The sequence below is a fragment of the Muntiacus reevesi genome, chromosome 3 (assembly GCF_963930625.1).
Source record: "Muntiacus reevesi chromosome 3, mMunRee1.1, whole genome shotgun sequence".
In the NCBI taxonomy this organism is placed as follows: Eukaryota; Metazoa; Chordata; class Mammalia; order Artiodactyla; family Cervidae; genus Muntiacus; species Muntiacus reevesi.
This window is the reverse complement of record NC_089251.1, coordinates 111,662,580-111,686,352: the sequence shown is the minus strand read 5'-3', so window position 1 is coordinate 111,686,352 and position 23,773 is coordinate 111,662,580. Positions and strand designations below refer to the sequence as shown.

The window sequence follows — 23,773 nt, the reverse complement described above, 5'->3', positions numbered from 1 at the left end:
TGGCAAACTTCTATTGATCCTTCAAAGCCTAATTCAGATGATCCCTGCTCTGGAAGCATCACCTACTCTTGAAATCTCAGAGTCTCTCCCACCTCCTTCCTCTTCCCCATACTTCACATCTGAAAGTCAGTTTTATCTCAGATCGTAAATAGTTAATGCCCACTCTGTGCTGACAGCTGGAGACCTAGATGACTCTTAAAAAGTTCCCACCATTGCAGAGCTTAAAGTGCTGTCCATCCTAAATGATGGACAAGTGCACACCAACAGGTCATGATAACATAGAGTGATTCACGTTAAACCTGGTTTAAACCTGATTTTGAAGATTATAATAACAATAGAACCACTTTTTGCCAACATTGAGGGTCAGCAGTGTTTGCCTTTCTTTACCCTTATTAGGTCCTCTTGGGCTCCAGAAACCTTCTGAAATAGGTTTTTACACAAATGGGGAAACTGAGGGTAGGAGACGTAACTTGCCCAAAGTCACCAAACTAGTCAGTGACTACATCTGGCTTATAACACAGGGCAGAGTGGCGAGTGCCGCACACCTTTGTCTCTGCTGGTCTGGCTGCAAGCCTGCTGAGGCATCGGCTGCATCTGGACCTCAGAGCTGACTTGGTGGGAAGAATCAACACTGAGAAGAAATCTGACTCAAGAAGAGTCGGAGCCCCTCTGATTCTCATCCTGCCCTAGGAGTTTAGAAGACTGACCCCCTTCCAGCTGAGTTAACTGGGGAACTGAGGGGGCAGCCTTAAAAAATGGAAGGTTTCCCCAAGGTCTTTCCTTGAGCGGAAAAACAGCAGCGGTGAGACTTCCCTGGAGAAGAGCTCATGGAAAGAAATGCCATCTCTGGTCCCTGGGAACTACTTTGGGGCTCTTCAGTCCTGGGTTGTGTTGCGCCCCTTAGAAACAAAATAAGAATAAAACCAGGGATAATGTGGCAAGTGGCTGAGAACCCAGAGTGGCGCCAGACTGCCTGGATTTTGAATCGGTTGCCAGCCACTATACTTTGAGCAAGTTGCTTCACCTTTCTGTGCCTCAGTTTCCTCCTCTCTAAAATGGGGAGATGGTGACTGTGACGGCCCAGAGCCTGGTGAGGTGCAGGTGAGTTAGACATAGCAGAGCAAGCTGCTGTAAGTTGTCTAGCACGAGGCTCTCCTTGGGAGGGATCACCTTTCATTACTGTAGTGGAGACTGGTTGCTGGGGCAGTTGAAGAGGGAGTTAAAGACATGGAATCATTGTGCAACCAGGAATCCCTTGGGACCTGGCCGAGTTGCAGCCCCAGAGCAGTCCTCAGGCCAGGAACTAGGGCGGCAGAGCCCCTCGCATGCCCCTGGGTCCCTGCTGACCCAGCTCTTGGGGGCCCGGGAGGCCCTGCTTCCTGGCATGCCCCTCTGACTGCCAGGCCAGGGGAGAGATGCGGCCAGTGGGGTTGGGATATCCCTTCACCCTGGCAACCAAGGGTGACGTGGGACGGTCTTGCCTGCCTGCTGCATGGCGCTCAGTTTCAGCAGGTGGGGATGGTCTGGGATGTAAATAAAACATTCTCGCAGTGAAGCCCAGAGAGGCTGCCGGGGACCAAGAGCCAGCCATCAGTCTGTGGTTGATTTTTTACCTGTGTAATTTTTACCTGTGTAAAATTCAGTTTACCTGTGTGTGTTATAGAAAGAGTATGTGTGAGTGTCTGTAAGACAGAGAGGGGGGGTGAGTGTGAATGTTTTAGAGCGTGTGTGTCAGAGACAGCGAGAATGTAGGTGATGATAGTGTGCATGGGTATGTAAGAGAATGAGTGTGTGGTCAGAGTCTGTGTGTGAGAGTATGTCAGAGAGTGAGTGTGTCAGACAGTGGGCAGAGTGAGCGTGTGTCAGAGCTAGAGTGAGTGTGTATATGTGTGTGCCCCCAGTTGCCCAGCTGCCACCCACGCCGGACAGAGTGAGAAATACCACTCCCCTGCCCCCGCCTCTCCGCCTAAAAAGGGAAGTGAAGTTGCTCAGTCGTGTCTGATTCTTTGCGACCCCATGGACTGTAGCCCAGCCCCAAACTGTGTCAGCGGTTTCACCCCGTGGCCGGGAGATGTTGAATTCCAGACCTTTTCCTCCCGTCCTTGCTCTGGGAGGTGTGGGGGCTCCAGCAGGAGGCCGTGTGCCTCAAGTGATCCCTGGACTTGAGCTTCACGGGTCCTCATGGTGGGACCGGCCGTGACCTAACAGGTCACCACCCCTCTTTGCATCTCATTTCCCCAACCATATGATGGAGGATCTAGGTGGCTTCCAAGGTCTGTGTCGGCTCTCATGGCTTGGGTTTGAGTCTGGTGGCCTCTGCCCCACCCCTGATTCCATCTTGGTGACATCACCACTGTCACAAGTTCAGGCCCAGAAGTTTTGCCTCATTTCGTGGCATCTTTGGGTCCTGCCTTAATGCTGGGTCTTGGTCAAGGGCCCAGAGACCCAACTGTCCCCCTTTCACTTCACTCAGTGTCTGGGGTGCAGGGTGGGGACAACCGGTGGAGTCAGGGCCTTGGGAGAGGGACAAGTCAGAACAGGCCGTCAGGCCCCCTTCCGTTTGCCTGATGACAGAATCCACCCCTCCCTCAGAAGCTGCTTTCCAGTAACATGCAGCCTACCCGGAGGCCAGGAGCCAGGGTGGATCCCAGACTTTCCTCCCCTCCCCTCCCCTCCTCTTGCCCATCAGGGCCCAGGATTCTGCTCCCCGAGAGGCAGGACCAACACAGGAAGACCTGGGGTTTCTGCTCCGGGGACAGGGCACCAGCCCCAGGTACTGTGGGGACCGACTCACTTAAAGAAGTGAGGTGCTCTGAGCTAGAGTTGAGCTCCTCCCCTGCACTCTGGGAAGGCTACTGAACCTTGCCAAACCTCAACTTTCTCTTCTGCAAAGTGGGGACAATACCTATCCCACAGGGCTTGGTATTGTGAGGACTAAAGAGGTAACATGTGCCTGGCTCCTGGTGCACCTTTAGGACTAATGAGTATTCTTCATGTTATTGCTCTTGGAGTGTTACACACACACACAATCATCCATCCCTCTGCTCCCCCAATGGGCTGAGGCTTACTTGTCTCTGGTGCATTGCCTGGCACTTCCTGCAGGTAGAAAAGCTCTGTGGATTGGATGGATGGTACAGAAGGTGATGAGGCAATTTCAAAGCCTAGCAAGCTAGGTGGAGGTGATTGCTGTCCTCCACTCACCCTGGGCTGCCTCTTTAGACTCTGCTTACTCCTGTGGCAGCTCTTCTTGCTCAGTTTCAGGGGTGGGGGTGGGGAGTTGAGGAGGTTGGCTGGCTGGGTTTGGCTCCCCCAAGCCCCATGCTGTCCTGTCTTCCCTCAAGGCAGATACAGGTCCCAGGCGTGGTGCCGTTGTCCTGTTTCACTGCTTCTTTCTGCATTGTCTACCTCATTAGGTGTCAGGGAGAAAGAGGAATCCGGGTCATGAATGTGGGTCGAAGGTTATGATGGGGTACACACCAGAGGACTCCTGCTCTAGCCCAGGCAGGCAGGGGTGGTCAGGGAATGCTTCCTGGAAGAGGAGGCAGGCAGAAGGATACGGTGTCAGCCACATACAGTGTGGGTAGAGGAATAGTGTTCTGGACAAGCAGACTGGACTAGGCAAAATTCTGCAGGCCAAAGAGGGTGTAGCTCACTTGAGTGAATTGCAAGGAGTTTGTCAAGGTTTAAATGTTAGAATACGCAGTGGGGGGAATTCCCTGGTGGTCTAGTGGTTAGGACTCAGTGCTTTCACTGTGTGGGCCTGGGTTCGATCCCTAGTCAGGGAACTAAGATCCTACAAGCTGCATGGCGAGGTGGAAAAAAAAGATAGCAGGGACCATGAGACATGAGCAAGACCTCATGAGGAAGGGCATGCTGAAAGTTTGGACTTTAGTCTTTAGAGCAAGGGAGACTTGGACTCAGCCTGACTTAGCCCTTCGCAGTGTACCAGACACGTGAACCCTGAGGGTTACTGACAGACAGTCAAAGGCGGACGGGTGTGGCAGGCTAAGAGGAGTGGACTTTTCAGCAAAAATGGTGACTTTCTTTTTTGGCCTTACCACACGGCATGTGAGATCTTAGTTCACTGACCAGAGATTAAGCCCACACCCCCTGGCACTGGAAGCGCAGAGTCTTAACCACTGGACCACCAGGGAAATCCTAAAAGCAGTGACTTTTGGTCAGGTCTGTTTTGAAGTCTCCTGAACTAGGATGGAGGTGTGTTTTTTTTCCCAGCGTGGTTCGATTGTATCTCCTAGGTGCTTGGCACTGTGACAGGCTCTGGGCCTGGAGGGTGTACTGAGTCCTGACTTGTAGCGGGGGCTAGCACCACCCAGATCAGTATCTGAGAGCAGGAGGGCTCTGGGCCTGGGGAGGGATGTTCCTCTTCCCTCCCAAGCTTCTTCAGGGATAAAGAGGGAGGAGGCCTGGTCAGATATGTTATCGATTCACGTGGTCCTGGCCAAGCCCTTTGCATTTCAGTAGATACTTGTAGATACTTGAGCGCCTCCTCTATCCCCAACCCTGGGGACATAATTATAAACAGAGATGGAATCTGCCTGCAGAGACTTTACAAGCTAAGGAGGGGAGGAGACCAAGAGCTTCCACCTCAAGCAAAGTGGCAAGCAGACCATCCTACCAAGCGGACCTTGGGGGTTTTGTCCCAGGTCTTCTCCACCAATCTCCCCACCCAAAACAAACCCGTGAGCAGCTTGGGGGCAGAGCTGGCATTGAGAGGGCCCCTCTCTGAAAGGGATTTTTGCCGCTTCCCAGCTCGGGGTTTGGAACCAAGTGGGCTGGCTACAGAGGGTGGCCTGCCGCTGTTGCTGGCCGGGACCTGGCTTGGGGAGACGGCTGGTGGGTCTCAGGCAGAGGGGCATTTTCACCTTAATGGGGAGAAAGGAGGGGCTGATCTAAAGAACGGGGGAGTTTGATAGGAGCCGGTCGGGTCAGACCTGGGTTCTGTCCTGGTTCTACTACTGATGATGTGTGACCTTGGGTAAGTCCCTTCCCCTCCCTGAGCCTCAGTTGCCCCTTCTTTAAAGTGGATAGAATTGGGTGAGAAACAGGATGGCAAACAGGTTTTGTCTCACGCGCAGAACCTGTTGATTGCTGCCGGCTTCCTGAGCGTCTCTCTGGGCTCAGCAGGAAAGCACGTGAAGCTGGGATTGGAAGTCGCTGCGTGCGTGCTGCACGTTTGCAGGCCCAGGCAGCGTGATCCCCAGGTTCCTTCCTGCGCCAATAGCCTTTGATTCCTCTGTGCTCCTTCCTGTCTCCTGTGTCATTTCACCAACCATTGTCTGCCTTTTGCTTCAATGCCTCCGTGATGGGGAACTTGATGTCTTTCCTTAGACAGAATTCTTCGATTGTTAGGCCTGGTCTTGAGCTTACATCCGTCTCCCTGAACTTGTGCCTGGACTGATGACTTGGGTTCAGGTGTTAAGTGATGCCCTCAGGATTGCAGATTGAAGTTGTGAGAGGGGAAGGCACCAGAGAAGGATCCCTACCCTAACCTGAGCAGATGGGGCAGTCAGGGAACTGGGTAGTACTTGGAGCCTCAGTAATCAGTGTATAATTTCTGCTTTCTGGAGGCATATAGACCTGCTGCTTTCTCCTACTTTATGACAGTGACAGAGAGCATCTGTATATCCTTTGAAAAAAGCACTTCAACAACATCATCATGTAGTTTATACATCACTTAGTTATGTATAAATATAATCCATAACTGCATTATGTTAGCCTGTGAGGCTGGTAGTATCAGCTCTAGGCAAGGAGGCTGAGGCTCAGAGAGTTAACAGAGCGGCCCCCTGAGACCAAGCCTGAGCCCCTCTTCATACCTCTAGCCTTCAGCCCCAGCCCTAGCCTTCTGTTCTCCTGGCTCCCCTCAAGCCCACGGCCTTCCGTTATCTCACCCTCTGCAGGTTTCCACGTGATCCCCACCATCTCGAGCATCGTCCCAGAGAGCTGCCTGCTGATTGTGGTGGGGCTGCTGGTGGGGGGTCTAATCAAGGGCGTGGGCGAGACGCCCCCCATCCTGCAGTCGGAAGTCTTCTTCCTCTTCCTGCTGCCGCCCATCATCCTGGATGCCGGCTACTTCCTGCCGCTGCGGCAGTTCACGGAGAACCTGGGCACCATCCTGATCTTCGCCGTGGTGGGCACGCTGTGGAACGCCTTCTTCCTAGGCGGCCTCATGTACGCCGTGTGCCTGGTGGGCGGCGAGCAGATCAACAACATCGGCCTCCTGGAGAACCTGCTGTTCGGCAGCATCATCTCAGCCGTGGACCCCGTGGCCGTGCTGGCCGTCTTCGAGGAGATTCACATCAACGAGCTGCTCCACATCCTTGTGTTCGGGGAGTCCCTGCTCAACGACGCCGTCACTGTGGTGAGAGGCAGGGACCATGCCCCGGGGCACGCAAGACCCAGGCCCAAGTCCAGGTGCAGAGTGAATCCCACATCCCCCAGCTCATGACAGTAAGACAGCCAGTGTCCAGTCCTGCCTGCTATGTGTGGCCATCATGCTAGGCACCAGCAGGGATTATCTCAGTTATCCTCCTGACTACGTTAAGAGGTGCCTCTTAGTCTCACTTTGCAGAGGAGGAGTCAAGCTTAAAGAGGTTAAATAACTCAGAACAGATAGAACTGAAATTGGAAGCCAGGTCTGTCTGACCGCAGGGCCTGAGCTCTTGGCCTGACCAGGTCGTATGCTCTGTCCCTGATGCACTGTGATGTGATCTTGGTTAAATGACTTATCCTCTTTGTACCTCAGTTTACCCTTTTTAGACCAGTTAGTCTCTGAGGGGCATTTTAGCTTTCATGGTAGCTGTGTCTTAAGCTAGGGCTTCCCAGGTGGCTCAGTGGTAGAGAATCCACTTGCCAATGCAGGTGATGTAGGTTCGACCCCTGGGTTGGGAAGATCCCCTGGAGGAGGAACCCACACCAGTATTCTTGCTTAGGAAATCCCATGGACAGAGAAGCCTAGTAGGCTACAGCCAAAGAGTTGGACATGACTGAGCACGCATGCATGCACACACACACACACACACACACACACACACACACATACATGCCTTAAGTTAGAGTTTAATTTGTGCAGAGTTTGGGGGCAACATTCATGGAAAGGAACCTTGTCTCTAAAATCTCCAGAAGGTGGCACGTAAAGTGGGTCAGTCTGGGTTGGCCACTTGCCTACTGTGTGACCTTAGGCATGTGACTGTACCTCTCTGGGCTTCACCTTTGACAGCTGGGATGTGGCAGAGTAGTTAGTGCGTTCCTCCCAGGTCTAGTGAGGACAGACACCCCCACAGCAGGGTCTGCACGTGGCAAGGCTGTGTATGTTTGCACATACCCTTCCTCCCAGCCGGCTTCCTCAGGAAGCAGATACGTGTATGTGCACACTCGTGTTGTGCAAACACCTACATCCCCCTCCTGGCTGGAGCCCTCAGAGAGCAGCTGCCCACACAGGAAAACTCACAGACCCATGTGCACTCCCTGTGCACGCTTGCACACGCACTCCCACCTCACTCCCAGTCGCTCAGGAAGCCGCACCTCAAAGAAGCTACCGACAGCGGTGGTTGCCTGCCGGCAGCCTCAGCTTCCTCTCCCTCTTCTTCCCCTGGCGCCCCCGTCAGCTCCTTGCGAAGCCGGGGGAGCCACGGACTGGCTCATCTGTCCTGTTTCCTCGGGCACCCGCCCTTGCCCATGGCTGCCACGCCGGTCTGTTTCCCCATCTGGAGCAGGGACCGTTGTCCTGGCCTGCCGTCCTCCCGGGGCTCTGATGGGAGTCACACTTGCTCGTATCTGCAAAAGCAGTGGGTGCCAGAGATGAAGCCTGCCCCAGAGGATGTAGGTGTATGTTGGGGTTCAGGTTGGCACTCTTGGGGAACAGTGGGGCGTGGCTGCAAGAGTGGATGCCCCATTCTGGCCACCGTGGGCCCGTGGCCATGCCTCCCCGAGACAGGGGCAGTGGTGGCAGTCGTTGCTGGTGTTCACTGCGGGCTTCCTGTCTGATCATGTGTTGTCTCATCTAATCTGCACAGACTCCATGAGGTTAGCACGGTGATTTTCCCCAGTTTTTCAGGTGAGGGAACTGAGACACTGGGAGATTAAGGAACTCATCCAAGATCATAGTAGCTGATAAATGATGTAACTGGGGTCAGATCTGCACAGTCCTGAGTCCAGAGTCCAGATGCTTAGCACTATGCTACTCTGCCTCTGTAGTCCCAGTGACGATGCCAGGCCAGAAATGAGGACCTTGCCCTCTGTACCTGCCCCGTTGGCCCAGGCAGCGCACTTTAGGGACCTGAGCATTTCCTCAGGCCAGGAGTAGGTTTAGGTAGCCCAGGGCTGATAGCGCACTGCCAGAGCCCTGCCCCGTCTCCCAGACGGCTGTGTCCAGGCACATGGGGGACCGGCCAGTGCTTGGCATCTCCCCTCCCTGACTGGCCCAAGTTGGGCCCTTTCTAGAGCTCTGGGCATGGGTGTGAATGCCCCATTACCCAGACGGTAGGGCTGAAGGCTGCCCCAAGCTGTGTGGCCTCAGGCCTTGGCCCTGGAGCAAAGATGCCCTGCTTCCACATGTGGCCAAGGTACTGGGGGCTTTGGAGGGTCTGTCTCGGGGACCCCGAGGTCTTCTTCCCCACTCCCTCTGCACTCCTTCAGCCTGGACACTCCCCAACTGGTTTCCGGGCAGAGCTGTCTAGGAGCAGGCCAGGCAGCCAGCACCGAAGAGGAGGTTGATAGAACCTCAGAGCTGGATCCCCTGGGAGGCCCATCCACTGCTGGCAGGGACCAAGCTCTGGGCCCAGTTCTGTTGCTCCCGGGCAGGGATTGGGGGGACCCTCTGGCATGTCACTTCACCACTCCGAGCCTTAGTTTAGCAAGGGAACAAGCATCGTTAGCCTGCCTACCTCATGAGGCTGTTGTGTGGCAAACAGGATGACCATAATCAAAGGGCTTTACAGTGTATGAAGTGCCACTTAAAGCCTGATGGTGGTGTTACAATGACTGTTTATTTCCCCAGCCCAGAGGTGGGGAAGCCGTGGAGAGCCTCTGGGTCCAGAGTGCCTGAACTTGGTGGTTCATTGCAACCCTCTGGGGGCCTTGTTGAACAGAGATTTCAGGGTCCCACTTCCAGACAATCCAAGTAGAGTATGGGCTGACGGAGTATATTTTTAGAAAGCTTCAGAAGTTAAGAAGTCCTATTGTAGTTCATTATCTGAATTTTCCCAGCTTTGTGCTAAAGGAAAGACCAAAATCCAGGCAGGGACATGCATGATGAGCTTGGTGAATAGCAGCTAATGCTGTGATAGGCAACTTGCCTTCATTAACTAATTGAATCTCACAGTAGCCCTGTGAGGTCGGTACTATTGTCCCCATTTTCTGGACAGGAAAACTGAAGCACAGGGAGATTGAGTCATTTGCTCCATGTGTATAGTTGGGGAGCAGCAGAGTCAGAATTTCAACCCAGGTGGTTTGGCTGCAGAGCTGGGCTCTTTTTCTGCACAGCCCGCTGCAGGCCCAAAGACCCTCTGGCCCCCAGACCCCTCTGCCACCTCTTGGTTGCGGTCAACAGAGGGGACAGAATCACCCTGGGTGAACCCCAGGAGCCACGGGGCAGGGCCCCACCCTGGGTGAGCCCCGGGAGCCCTGGGGAAGGGTGCCCACACTCCTGCCGACCAGCCTGCACACCCTTCGCAGGTCCTGTATCACCTCTTTGAGGAGTTTGCCAACTACGACCGTGTGGGCATCGTGGACATCATCCTCGGCTTCCTGAGCTTCTTTGTGGTGTCCCTGGGCGGGGTGTTCGTGGGCGTGGTCTACGGGGTCATCGCAGCCTTCACCTCCCGCTTCACCTCCCACATCCGCGTCATCGAGCCGCTCTTCGTCTTCCTCTACAGCTACATGGCCTACCTGTCGGCCGAGCTCTTCCACCTGTCGGGCATCATGGCGTGAGTTTGGGCATGGCGTGGGTGGGGGAGGGGGCTGCCAACTCAGATCCCCCGGGCTTGGAGGGTCAAAGAGAGCTCCCCAGGGCCCAGTCCCCCGGATCCAAGCTTCAGGTCTCGGGGCTGCCTGGAAGCATGGAGTTTAAGTTTCTGGAAAGTCTCAGCCCAGCTGTTCTGTTCTTTCGTTACAAAGGAAGCCCCTTGGCAGTCGCCGGATGCAGGCACTAGGGCCCACTGCCCCTCTCAGCAGCTCTAGCGAGGGGGCGAGGGGCTTCCATTGCTGTGGGGTCCTGAAACCCCAGCTGCGTCTTGTAGTCGGGGTTGATGGGATGGGGGGGAAGCTGTGTCAAGGTGCTCCCACTAGGGTAGGTCACTGGAAGTGCCAAGGCTGGATTGGGGGACGGGGATGGGGGCTGACAATGAGGAGGCTGGACCAGCGGGAGTGGAGCCCGAGTGTGGGCGCCAGGCTGGGAAGGGCTTGGGCTGCCGCTCGGAAGACAGCTCCCTGTGGGGACCCCCAGGTGTTAAGGGGACACCACACGTTGGAGGATAAACCTGTGGCCAGAGACCTGACCCCTGTGAGCTGGAGAGGCCGTGTGGCCTCGGGGAGAAGGCCCAGGCTTAGGAGCCGGGCAGAACTTTTTATGTTCGTGTCTTAGCTCTGCTACTCCCTAGCAGTGTGACCGTGGGCAGGTGACTTTATTTCTGCATGGATCAGATCTCTCATCTGGAAAATGCCAGAATATGCCCGCATCTGCGGGGTTGGCTGAGAGGATTGAGAACAGGGGTTGGAAGCCGGCAGGGGCGTCTGACCCATGAGAGGAGCTCAGGCACCCGGCCCCTGCCCGCCTCCCTGGCGCTGCAGGCTCCCTGGGAGGGTGCGGCTCGACTCTGAACCTCGCTCCCCACTCTTTCCTCCCCTGACCCCCAGACTCATTGCCTCGGGCGTGGTGATGCGCCCCTACGTGGAGGCCAACATCTCCCACAAGTCCCACACGACCATCAAGTATTTCCTCAAAATGTGGAGCAGCGTCAGCGAAACCCTCATCTTCATCTTCCTGGGTGTCTCCACCGTGGCTGGCTCCCACCACTGGAACTGGACGTTTGTCATCAGCACCCTGCTCTTCTGCCTCATCGCCCGAGTGCTGGGTGAGCCGTGGGCCCAGGGAGGGGTGTGTGTGCGCGTGGCAGCTGGGTGCACGCTGTGTGCGGAGGTGGCGGGCTTGGCTCCGGGCTGCTCCCGACCCTCCTCGGGACAGGGGGCTTCCCCACTCCGCTCCCCGCAGCGCCGAGGCCCTGCTGGGCTCTGGAGAGGACCGAGGGCTGCGCTCCCGGAGGGGAGACAGCCAAGGTGTGCGGGTGGAAGAGGCCTCAGCAGCCCTGGGACTCTGAGCCACTCGGTATTTGAGGACGTGACTGAGGCCCCCAGAGCCAGATCTGTGTTCAGGCCTGTGGTCTTTGCACCGCCTCTTCCCACATGTGACTTTGGCACTTGCGGAGTCTTCTGCAGCGCCTCCCAACCGCTGCTGCCAGCCCCAGGGTGCACCAGGCCACCCCTGGGCACCAGGCCTCAGGCCCTTGGGCAATCTGGAAGGTGAAGACCTTCCAGATACACATTACCTCAGTGACCATGTGGCTTCCACCCATGGATCTCACCTCCTCTCTGAGGTTAGGTCAGGGCGTGGCACTTAACTTGCGCTATCTTAAAAACCCTTTCATCCTGGGCCTCATCCTCTGGAGATTCTGGGGCTATGGGGTTGAGATTGGACTCCAACCTCCCTCTGCAATTTTTTTTTTCCTGGCCATGCTGCACATGCGATCTTAGTTCCTCAACCAAGAATTGAACTCGTATTCTCTGCAGTGCAAGCATGAAGTCTTAACCACTGGACCACCAGGGAAACCCTAGCATTTTTAAACAATTTTTTATTACAGAAAATTTCAAACACAGAAAAGTAGGCCCTGTGTACCTATCATATTTAATAGGTATCAACTTGTAGCCAGTCTTGTCTCGTCTCTTCTCCTGATACCCTCCTGCCCTCCAGCCCCTGGAGGCCTCTGTAATGTCCCTAAAGTATACCCAGGTTGAGGGACCCCCTTAAAGATCCACCCAACTCTTGGATGGAAGGATTAGAGCACCTTGAACTGAGGGACCTGAGATATGAGTGAGCTGGGTGGGTTTACCAGTGGAGGCTTCCTCCAGACAGAGAAATCTCCCAGCTGCAGAAGCCATGAGGGGCTGGGACAGTCTGACCCCTCGCTTCCCCTCCCTGGCAGGCGTGCTGGGCCTGACCTGGTTTATCAACAAGTTCCGCATCGTGAAGTTGACCCCCAAGGACCAGTTCATCATTGCCTACGGGGGCCTGCGAGGGGCCATCGCCTTCTCCCTGGGCTACCTCCTGGACAAGAAGCACTTCCCTATGTGTGACCTGTTCCTCACGGCCATCATCACCGTCATCTTTTTCACCGTCTTTGTGCAGGTGCCGGACAGGGTGGAGCAGCCCTACCCGGGGACCCTGACTCTGCCAGGAGAGAGGAAGCACATGACCGAGCGGGGATGGGAGGGGGCGGCGGGGAGCCTGGGTTGTAGTTCCAGCTCCCCCAGTACCTCGGGCAGCCCCGGACAAGCCTCTGCACCCTTGTGGGCCTCACTGAGCTCAGTTGTAAAGGGGGGGTTGGATCACGCGTCCTTGTGGAGTGGTGCTGCCCAGCTTAGGAGCCCAGGTAGCATCAACAGGGCCGGGTCCGCTCAGCAGGGCCATGAAGCTCACGGTAGGGATTTAGTTCAGTTCAGCTGCTCAGTCGTGTCCGACTCTGCAACCCCATGAACCGCAGCACGCCAGGCCTCCCTGTCCATCACCAACTCCCAGAGTTAGGGAAGCGGTTTAATATCTTAGGGTCTCAGCTTCTCCATCAATCAAATGGGGACAGTAGCACACCACGGGGACTGGAAAGGCAAAAAGGTCCCTGAGCTGCGCAGTAGGAGGTCATTAGCCAGAGCTCTCCTGAGCTCTGCTGCTATCAGTGTGACCCTGGAAAGATTCTCCTCCCATCTCTGGCTCTCAGATCCCCATCTGTGAAGTGAAGGGACTGGACCAGATGATCCTGAAGAATCCTTCCAGCTACTGGCCATGATTTCTATGCATTTGAACAACCCAGGCTTAGCCGAGAACCTCACCCACCCCTTGAGTCCCTGAGGGAGCCCAGCCTGAGATGATGTAAATAATTTCTCGTTATCTGACCCGTGACTTTGGGCAAGTGAGAAACACTTCACCTGTGTGTTTGCTCTAGGTGTTTCTCTACCACCCCCTCCATCTTTCCTGAATAGTAACCCTGGACAACCCCTCAATGGGAAGCATCATTACCTTCTCCGGAGAAAACAGTATAGAGCAAACTTCCTGGGGCTGGACTTGCCTTCTGTCTTTTAAAAGAACAGGCTGCCTCTTTGGTCATCTTGCCCTGCTTCCATCTTCAAAAGCATTTTATCACCTTGATTTTGCAGTTATATATGCCGATGGTTTACTAAGTCAGTTTTTAATGAATGCAGCATTGAGGTAGGGACCTCCCTGCCTGAGTTTGAATCCAGCTTCACTACTTCTGTGAGACCTTAGGGAGTTACTCATCCTCCCTCAGTCTCAGTCTGCTCATCTGTACAGTGGGGTCAAGGAAGGGGCTTGCCTCCTAGGGTCATTGTAGGTATTGGAATGCTAATTCTAGTAAAAAAAAACACTAGCCCTGGCACTAGACAAGTGTGCAGTTAGATTAGCTACTGCTGTTCTTACTAGGTCCTTCTGGGTCACAAACCTGCAAGGGGGCCAGAGCAGACGTGATCCTCCCAGTTAGGCAGGCCTGACTTTCCTGGGGTGACAGAACACGTTTGTGGTGGAGCTCACGCTTGAACTCTGGCCCGGGCTAGATGACCTGTGTGTGAGTCCCTTGGCTGGATGTGAAACCCCTGGCCATGTCTTCAGGAAGAAGTGGGCTTAATATAAGTGCAGCTTGGATGTTGGGAGATTGGGGACGTCAGAGCCAAGGGCATCCCAGTCTCAGGGACCTTAGGGTGGGGGACCTCTGTGGCCTCCCCGCCAGGGTGGCAGAACTGGAGTGCCTGACACCCACCCGCCCCCCAGGGCATGACCATTCGGCCCCTGGTAGACCTCCTGGCTGTGAAGAAAAAGCAAGAAACGAAGCGATCTATTAACGAGGAGATCCACACGCAGGTACCGGAAGCTGGGCCTGGGCCCTGTGTTGCAGGAGGAGGCTTAGGGAGCCGGAGGTCAGCTAGGCCTTGCATCCATGACCTCAGTCAGCCCCTCCTCCCTCATCCAGTGCCGGGGTGGTCCTTCCGCCTCCTGAGGTCACCAGGTCGCCCCATAGGGAGGGGCGGTGTGAGCAGCCAGGAACCTGAGGTGGGGGCGTCATGCCGTCTCTGCCTCTGCAGGAACCTGTCCCAGGGGCTGGGCACAAGTGGGTTCAGAGAAGAGGGTTCAGCCGGGCCCCAGTGGCAGGAGGCTGGAGGGGTCCTCAGGGGTTCAGGATGAGTGGGGTGTGGGTGCCACCTTCTGGCTGCTTCTGGAACTACAGGGCTGGGCTGAGCAGAGCAGCGCTTGGGTGGAAGGTGGGGGGCCCATTCAGGAGTCTTGGTCCGGGAGGAGCCGAATAGTGAGGCTTGACCTGGCCCTGGGCACGTTTCAGTTCCTGGACCACCTTCTGACAGGCATCGAGGACATCTGTGGCCACTACGGCCACCACCACTGGAAAGACAAGTAGGTGGCAGGCCTGGTGGGCAGGAGGGCGGGGAGGGGCAGGTAAGGGTCTCCCCCCTGGGGCCTGGGCATCGTCCCATCGCAGGAGCCGGCTTCACCCATCTCCTCCCGCCTCCCACCAGGCTCAACCGCTTTAATAAGAAGTACGTGAAGAAGTGTCTGATAGCTGGCGAGCGCTCCAAGGAGCCCCAGCTCATCGCTTTCTACCACAAGATGGAGATGAAGCAGGCCATCGAGCTGGTGGAAAGTGGGGGCATGGGCAAGATCCCGTCGGCCGTCTCCACCGTCTCCATGCAGTGAGTGCTAGTGGCCAACCCCGGCTGCTTCTGCAAGCCACACGCCGACCCCTCAACACCCACCTGGAGCGGGCCCCTGGGTCATTTCACCAGGCGGGCAGGCCACATTGAGGACCCAAAGCTTGGCGCACCCAACCAGTTCATCCCCAGGGGACCCTTCTGGCCCTGGCCCAGCCCCCAGAGTCCCAGGAATTTTCTAATCTGTGCCCCGTTATCCCAGGAACATCCACCCCAAGTCCCTGCCAGCCGAGCGCATCCTGCCAGCATTGTCCAAGGACAAGGAAGAAGAGATCCGCAAAATCCTGAGGAACAACTTGCAGAAGACCAGGCAGCGGGTGAGGGGCTGCTCCCCGCCCAGCCCACTTCACTTACTGCAGAGGAGCACCCCCCTCCCCAACCCCACCCCATCTTCCTCCGCTCCACATGCCCGGAGCCACCCCAACCCCTCCGGGCCCAGCTTCCAGGGCCTGGCCGGGCCTGCCTGACAGCTGTTCCTCCCACAGCTGCGGTCCTACAACAGACACACGCTGGTGGCCGACCCCTACGAGGAGGCCTGGAACCAGATGCTGCTCCGGAGACAGAAGGCCCGGCAACTGGAGCAGAAGGTGTGTCCGGAGCTGGAGCCAGCTCCCGCCTTTCTCTGGGAACCTGGGCTCTTCCTCTGCCTGCACCACCACCACCCAGCCCTCTGGGAGACAGAGCCACTCCCATCTGGTGTTTTAGCCTCCTCCAGTGTTCTTGCCTGGAAAATTCCATGGACTGTAGCCCTCCAGGCTCCCCTGTCCGTGGGGTTGCAAAGAGTCAGACACAACTTAGCAACTGAACACACACACAAACCCCACGTGTTTCAAAGGCTGGGGCCCAGGGAAGGTTCCAGAAAGCTGCCTTCTCCACCTCTTCTCCACTCAGAGCAGCAAAGAGGCCCCCCTTCCCCACTATGTCCTCGGGTATCAGATCTAGCAGTCTATCCACCTCCTCTAGCCTCTCATTTTCTAGTGAGAAAACTAAGGCTCAGAGGAAAGGAAAACTAAGGCTCAGAATCAGGAAGTAAGACACACATGCCTTCATTCACTCGTTCAGGAAAGTATTGGTGGAGCTCTCCCTAAGAGCCAAGCAGCAGAATTGCCTCCGTGAATCGGATGGTGAATTAGCCCAGTCCCTCCCTTGCGGAGCTTCGCACGCAGTGACCCGCACGCAGTGGCCCCGGGCAGAACCGGAAGTGCAAGGGGCTCTGAGCGCCTCGAACAAGGAAGTGGTCAGAGCGCGCTTAGGACTGAGAGCCACAGAGGAAGGAGTGTGGGCTGGGGCAGGGCCAGGCAGAAGGAAAGAAACCATGCATAAGTTCCTGACCACAGGCTGAGGGGGCTCAGCTTTCAAGGAAGCTTGTCAATGGGCGTTAAAGGTTTGGGCTTCCTTCCAAAGCATGGAGGAGTCATGCAGGGTTCTCAGAAGGGAAGCACATGGGAAGGGGTGTGGGTGGACTCGTGGTGTGGCGGGGGGAAGGGAGGAGCAGGCAGATTCAAGGGACATTGAGGAGGTCAAGTGGCGAGACTTGGTGACCAGTTTGAGGTGGGACCCAGGGAAGGGGAAAGGAGGCAGGGGTCACGTCGGGCCTTTGATTGGGGTAGGCGGGTGGGGTGGCTGAGGGGACACTGAGGCAGGAGCCGTGTGGAAGGAAGATAAGCTGAGTTCAGTCCGAGCGTGTTCCACTGGGAATCCCGGGGGTTGTCCAGGGCCTGGGTGACATCCCGAGTTGACTCCGTGGGCCTGTCCTCAGGGGCAGATGAGGGCTGGAGCTAGAGGCTGGGTTGGTGTCCCCATGGGAGAGGGGGGACAGTGTGGGGGTGTTCAAGGTCACCCCAGAGCCCGACAAGAGGCTGGGCCAAGCCCTCAGGACCCAGCACTGGCCCAGGCTCGCCACGGGCGTGGATGGAGAGGGAGCGGGCGCTCCGGGCACACAAAGGAGGGTGTGCGGCCATGGCCCGGGGCGCCGTCCAAAGGGGCCGCCTCTGCTCACCTCCCACCCCCACCCCCGTCTGCTCTTCCTCTGTCAGATCAACAACTACTTGACGGTGCCAGCCCACAAGCTGGACTCGCCCACCATGTCGCGGGCCCGCATCGGCTCAGGTAAGGCAGGGCGCAGGGGGCCCTGGCGACGGGCCTCGAGGCTGGGCACGGGGCCACTGTCTCCTGAAGATGAGGCTCCAACAGGGCCCGGGACTCAGAGAGTCTGCAGAGAGGACGGGCTTCTCCGGCCCTGCCTTCCTCCCAAGCCGTGAACTCCTCCTATATCAGGTGGAGTTGGGGGTTCACTAGAGGGGTGGCCCCCCAGAAGAGTGGCCCTGCTGTCCTCCCCAGGGACAGAGTGCTCCATGGGGAGGCTCATGCTGAGGAGCCGGGTGCCCGCTGGGGAGGCCGGCGGGGGCTGCACTGTTGGGCTTTCCGACATGTCCGGGACCAAGGGCAGGCCTTCCAGGACGGGTGACTCGGGAGGGAGTCTGAACTCTTCGTCCGAGCAGGGACTCCTATGGGAGCCCCAGAGCTGAGCAGGGGAGCACAGTCCTACCTGGGAGAGTGCAGTCCGAGGGGAGGAGGAACTATTGGCCAGGTGACAGGGCTCATAAAAGGCCCGTGTAGAGTGATTTGAAGCATACCAGGATCACCGCACTCACAGGCAGGCTTTTTGCGGGCAGAGGTGGGCCACGCACTGGGAAGGCTCGGGGGCGGAAGCCAGCTTGCACCTTGCTCTTGGTTCGCAGACCCACTGGCCTATGAGCCCAAGGCCGACTTGCCTGTGATCACCATCGACCCGGCCTCCCCGCAGTCGCCCGAGTCCGTGGACCTGGTGAACGAGGAGCTGAAGGGCAAGGTCCTGGGGCTGAGCCGGGATCCGGGGAGGCTGGCCGAGGAGGAGGAGGACGACGAGGACCCCGACGAGGGCCTCACGATGCGGACCAAGGAGCCCTCGTCCCCGGGCACCGACGACGTCTTCACCCCGGCGCCTAGCGACAGCCCCAGCTCTCAGAGGATACAGCGCTGCCTCAGTGACCCAGGCCCCCACCCCGAGCCTGGGGAGGGAGAGCCTTTCATCCCCAAGGGCCAGTAGCACTGGGGGGCCAGCGGGCGATGCCCTCCCACCACGGACTCTCCCACCAGAGCCGGGGCTGCTGGCGTGGCGGGGGGTTCCCCTCGTCCTTCCCGACCTGGACTGGCCCCGGCCCTCCCCCACCGCATGGCAGCTGGGCCCACAGCCCCCACCGCAGCACGGCTTCCCCCCTCCTCCCGGGAAGCGTCCTCCCTCCCGCCAGAACTGCCTTCCTGATCCATCCATCGGAGGCGGACCTGCCCCTTCCCGAGCCAAGCTCTCTCCCTACGTGGACCAGGGCCTCAGAGTCCCCTAGACCTCCACGGGGCCCCTCCCATTCCTGCTCATTCAAATCAATCTTAGTTTCTAACCAAAGAGCCTCTGGCTCAGCCTTGGTCCCTCCTGGGAAGGGAAGGAGCCGGGGCCTCCATTAACAGGGAAGAGACTAGAGACCTGTGGACTTGGGGAGGGGTCAGGGGCCCGTGGATTTGGGGAGGGGTTGGGGACCCGTAGCCAGGCCGTCCTCCTGGCGGCTCTCGCACTGGCCACCTCACCTGACCTGTCGTTACTCAGAGCTGCAGGCTGAGGGCACCTCTGAGCTCTGTCTGGAGCTGGGTCTCAGCTTCTCCAAACTGGGCTCCAGCGGGGACCACTGGGCCCTTTAGGGGCTGCTGATCGGAGCTCCGGAGAGTGCTGCCTTTGTATCTGTTTTGTTTGTTCACACTTCCATGTACGATTCTATTTGCACAGAGGGCATTCCTGTTTTTAAAACATTTTTGAAAACCCCTGCCTGAACAGAACTCCCACCATCCTACTCCAGAGCATCACTCATCCGCATACGTGCCTGTCTGCCCAACACTCTTCCCCAAATCAGTCCTCTGTCTGTCCACAGGACTCTGATTTCAGAAATGACCTCACCACCCTGCCTCCAACACACGCACACACACACACGAACACCCCAATCATGACTTTCTCTAACTCATAGATGCTGGGCCTCTTGGGACCTTCTTTCTCTTGGGCCTGGCCCTCAGCTCCTGCTGGTCTGTTCTTTCTCTCCTCCCCTGCCCGCCCCCGTTGGCCCCTGGAACCTCTCTTGTAAGCACTGCATCGGCTTGCTGTGGCGCCCTGTCCTCGGGGGGCGGGGGTGTCCCCTGAGCATCTCCCCCCGGCCAGGGCTGGTGGGTGAGCGGAGTCCTGGGCCCCCAGAGGCCTTTGCTCACAGAAATACACTCCTACTCCCATGGCCGCCATGGGCCAGGCCCAGGCCTAGTGGTCTCTGTCCTTCTCTCTAGGGTACTCCTCCCCAGGATCGTGCAATAGTCAGAGCATCCCCTCCCCAGTGGGCTGGGCAGTGGGCGCTCATCTTCCCCTCCTCTCCATGTAAGTGCTGTTTTGGGCAGGAGTCACCGTGCAGGGTGACGTTGACAACCACGTTCAAAGCCACCACAGCTGCTGCCGCTCCGCCGCCTGTACAGAAGAAACCGAATCTTTTTCATATTCTAATAAATCCGTGTGAGTTTTTGATAGAGTTGAGGGCTGCTTCCTGGGCACCAGGGACTTGGGGGGAGGAAGGCGGCCCAGGCACCTGAAGGGCTTGGCTCGGTGGCCGGCACCGAGAACAGTCCATGTCGGGCGCTGGTGTGCTGATTCCTGTGGACCCGCACGCGGGACACGGGTGTGAGCAGAGCAGGAGGCGCCCAGCCCTCAGGCTCCTTCTGAAGGAGAGCAGCGCTCATCAGTCCCGCCAGGAAAGCCGTGCGTGTGTGTCTCTGTGCGTGTGTGTGTCTGTGTGTATCTATGTGTGTGTGTGTGTCTGTGTGTGTATCTATGTGTATGTGTGTCTTTGTGTGTGTCTGTGTACCTATGTGTCTGTATCTGTGTGTGTGTATGTCTCTGTGTCTGTGTGTCTCTGTGTCTGTGTGTGTGTGTGTGTATTTATGTGCCTGTGCGTCTGTGTCTGTGTGTGTGTGTCTGTGTGTATCTATGTGTCTGTGTGTCTCTGTGCATCTGTGTGTGTGTGTATCTATGTGTGTGTGTGTCTGTCTGTGTGTGTATCTATGTGTCTGTGTGTCTCTGTGCATCTGTGTGTCTGTGTGTGTATCTATGTGTATGTGTGTGTCTGTGTACCTATGTGTCTGTGTCTGTGTGTCTGTGTGTCTGTGTATCTGTGTGTGTGTGTGTATTTATTTATGTGCCTGTGTGTCTGTGTCTGTGTGTGTGTGTGTGTATTTATGTGCCTGTGCGTCTGTGTCTGTGTGTGTGTGTCTGTGTGTATCTATGTGTCTGTGTGTCTCTGTGCATCTGTGTGTGTGTGTATCTATGTGTGTGTGTGTCTGTCTGTGTGTGTATCTATGTGTCTGTGTGTCTCTGTGCATCTGTGTGTCTGTGTGTGTATCTATGTGTATGTGTGTGTCTGTGTACCTATGTGTCTGTGTCTGTGTGTCTGTGTGTCTGTGTATCTGTGTGTGTGTGTGTATTTATTTATGTGCCTGTGTGTCTGTGTCTGTGTGTCTCTCTCCATGTCTCTGTGTGTGTCTCCATGTGTCTTTATCTGTGTGTGTGTCTGTGTGTATCTATGTGCCTGTGTGTCTGTGTGTGTGTGTGTGTCTCTCTGTGTATGTCTGTGTGTGTGTCTCTGTGTGTATCTATGTCTGTGTGTATCTATGGCTGTGTGTATCTGTGTGCCTGTGTGTGTGTTTGTGTGTGTCTCTGTGTGTGTGTGTGTCTGTGTGTCTCTGTGTGTGTGTGTCTGTATCTATGTCTGTGTGTGTGTGTGTGTATGTGTGTGTATCTATGTGTATATCTATGTCTGTGTGTATCTGTGTGCCTGTGTGTGTGTTTGTGTGTGTCTCTGTGTGTGTGTTTGTGTGTGTCTCTCTGTGTGTCTCTGTGTGTGTGTTTGTGTGTGTCTCTCTGTGTGTGTCTGTGTGTGTGTCTGTCTGTGTGTATCTATGGCTGTGTGTATCTGTGTGCCTGTGTGTGTGTTTGTGTGTGTCTGTGTGTCTCTGTGTGTGTGTGTCTGTGTGTATCTATGTCTGTGTGTGTCTGTGTGTGTGTGTTTGTGTGTGTCTGTCTGTGTGTATCTATGGCTGTGTGTATCTATGTCTGTGTGTATCTGTGTGCCTGTGTGTGTGTTTGTGTGTGTCTCTGTGTGTGTGTCTGTGTGTATCTGTGTGCCTCTGTGTGTGTGTGTCTATGTGTCTGTGTGTATCTATGGCTGTGTGTATCTGTGTGCCTGTGTGTGTGTTTGTGTGTGTCTCTGTGTGTCTGTGTGTCTCTGTGTGTGTCTGTGTGTATCTATGTCTGTGTGTGTGTGTGTGTATGTGTGTGTATCTATGTCTGTGTGTATCTATGTGTGTATCTGTGTGCCTGTGTGTGTGTTTGTGTGTGTCTCTGTGTGTGTTTGTGTGTGTCTCTCTGTGTGTCTCTGTGTGTGTGTTTGTGTGTGTCTCTCTGTGTGTATCTGTGTGTGTGTCTGTCTGTGTGTATCTATGGCTGTGTGTATCTGTGTGCCTGTGTGTGTGTTTGTGTGTGTCTCTGTGTGTGTGTCTGTGTGTCTCTGTGTGTGTGTGTCTGTGTGTATCTATGTCTGTGTCTGTGTGACAAGGGAAGGAGGGCTGTTGAGCAGGACTTTGCTACGTGATATCCTAGGAGAGAACCACAGGATGAGTGGAGGTTAACCCAGTGAAGAAGGTTTGAGTGAGTTCCCAAATATTCTAGCTGGGAGCCGTACGTGGGAATACCCTAGGAGCTGAGGAAAGGCTGGTGTGGCTGGGTCAGAGTGACAGGCAGGGAGGTGAAGGTGGGACCTGGCAGCCCACGGTCAAGATTTTGGTTTATGCTACGGGCAAGGGAGAGGCCCTCCATTGTAAAGTGGGGACGCTAACCCCTGGATGGAACGTGCTCAGGAGTGTAGTGGTCTCAGCATGGTGCCTGGGCTTAGTTCAGCTGAAGTTGGGTCCGTGAGGTGCACTTCCAGGCGCTGACCACCAGAGGGCAGTGAGGCCTTGGCACACACCCCAGGCACCCCTGGGACCTGCCTTGTGGAGGATAGCCTCTCCTTGCCCAGACTTGGGACCTGTGAATGGAGCTGGTTTGATCCATAAAATCTGAAGTGATCGGTGTCAAAAAGACCATAGGGAGGGGCCACAGCATCCATTCCTGTAACAGTGTCCCGGCAAGAAATGGATGGAACACTCAAAGGGTTATTGAAGAAGCTTCAACTAAGGAATTCCTTACAGAGGTGTGGGCAGGGTTAAGGGAACTTAACCAGGGATGGGACTCAAGGGGATCACACTGCAGGGAGCTGAAGGGCAAGAGGAAGAAGTTGTTAGCACGGGGCGGGGCTGCCTTGCTGGAGCTGCAGCCACAGGGGTCAGGACGCAGCCGCTGCCAGGCAGGGAGCCGAGGAGAAACACCTGGACTTTGATCCCGCTGGTGCCTCCCCTTGGTCAGACCCATGGGAAAGGGAAATGAGGCAGCTAGCAACTTCACTGAGCGCAGTTCACACAGATGAGCCTCCAGTAGTGGAACAGGGGAGAGGGTTTAGAGAGAAGGCAGAGCCATTCCTTCTCCTCCCCCTCACCATTCACTGTCGTCCTTCAGATGAAAGATGTGTGTCCCTATTGCTTAACGGCTACAGGATTTAGCCGTTTAGAGTAATGAAGGAGCTTTGAAAATAGATCATGGTGATGGTTGCACAAGTGCCACTGATTGTTCACTTTAAAATGGCTTGTTGTATGTTATGTGAATTTCACCTCAATTCTTAAAATTAAGAGTTTATTAAAGAAAGCTCATCCCTAACAGGAAGGAAGAAAACATCTCATCAGCCCACCATATCCTTGTCTTACCACATCATTGTTATCCTTCAGTCACACTCACTGGGAACCTAGCTCAGTCATCATCAGGGCTCTTGCAGCAAGACAGTAGAGGAGGGGTAACAGCAGAAACCTGCTCCAGCCCCCCTTTTTGTACCTGGTCGCGAGACCTGTGTTAGCAGTCATGCCTTCCTCCTCCCACCCCTTCCATGGTCCTCTCACCAGCTGCCAGCACTTTGGCTGGTGTGGCCCTTTACTCTGTGTGTGTGTGTGTGTGTGTGTGTGTGTGTGTGTGTGTATCTTGGTCTTTACAATGTGTGTGTGTGTGTGTATCTGGGTCTTTACAGTGTGTGTGTGTGTGTGTGCATGTGTGTGTGTGTATCTGGGTATTTACAACGTGTGTGTGTGTGTGTGTGTGTATCTGGGTATTTACAATGTGTGTGTGTGTGTATCTGGGTCTTTACAATGTGTGTGTGTGTGTGTGTATCTGGGTCTTTACTGTGTGTGTGTGTGTATCTGGGTCTTTACAGTGTGTGTGTGTGTGTGTGTGTGCATGTGTGTGTGTGTATCTGGGTCTTTACAATGTGTGTGTGTGTGTGTGTGTGTGTGTGTGTATCTGGGTCTTTACAATGTGTGTGTGTGTGTATCTGGGTCTTTACAGTATGTGTGTGTGTGTATCTGGGTCTTTACAATGTGTGTGTGTGTGTGTGTATCTGGGTATTTATAATGTGTATGTGTGTGTTCTCAGTCTTTACTCCTATGGAATTCAGGTTTGTATTGGTCTTTGGTTTGTTGGGTTGCCATTTCCCACTGTCGCTATTAGACATGGGGGATCTGAGAATCGCTGTCAGTCCTCCAGATTCTAGACGTG

At 55.7% G+C, this 23,773-nt stretch overlaps 1 protein-coding gene across 1 annotated transcript in view; it reads left to right on the top strand.

Moving 5' to 3' along the window:
* Positions 1–19,602, top strand: part of SLC9A1 (solute carrier family 9 member A1) — a 50,851-nt gene extending 31,249 nt beyond the window's left edge. Inside the window, exons 2-12 of the mRNA XM_065930163.1 lie at positions 5,919–6,379; positions 9,694–9,944; positions 10,873–11,090; positions 12,216–12,418; positions 14,069–14,158; positions 14,634–14,704; positions 14,827–15,000; positions 15,221–15,335; positions 15,504–15,605; positions 17,055–17,127; positions 17,760–19,602. Coding sequence (XP_065786235.1) covers positions 5,919–6,379; positions 9,694–9,944; positions 10,873–11,090; positions 12,216–12,418; positions 14,069–14,158; positions 14,634–14,704; positions 14,827–15,000; positions 15,221–15,335; positions 15,504–15,605; positions 17,055–17,127; positions 17,760–18,106 — 2,105 coding nt within the window. The 3' untranslated portion in view covers positions 18,107–19,602. The remainder of the gene's footprint in view (positions 1–5,918; positions 6,380–9,693; positions 9,945–10,872; positions 11,091–12,215; positions 12,419–14,068; positions 14,159–14,633; positions 14,705–14,826; positions 15,001–15,220; positions 15,336–15,503; positions 15,606–17,054; positions 17,128–17,759) is intronic.
* The last annotated feature ends 4,171 nt before the right edge of the window (positions 19,603–23,773 follow it).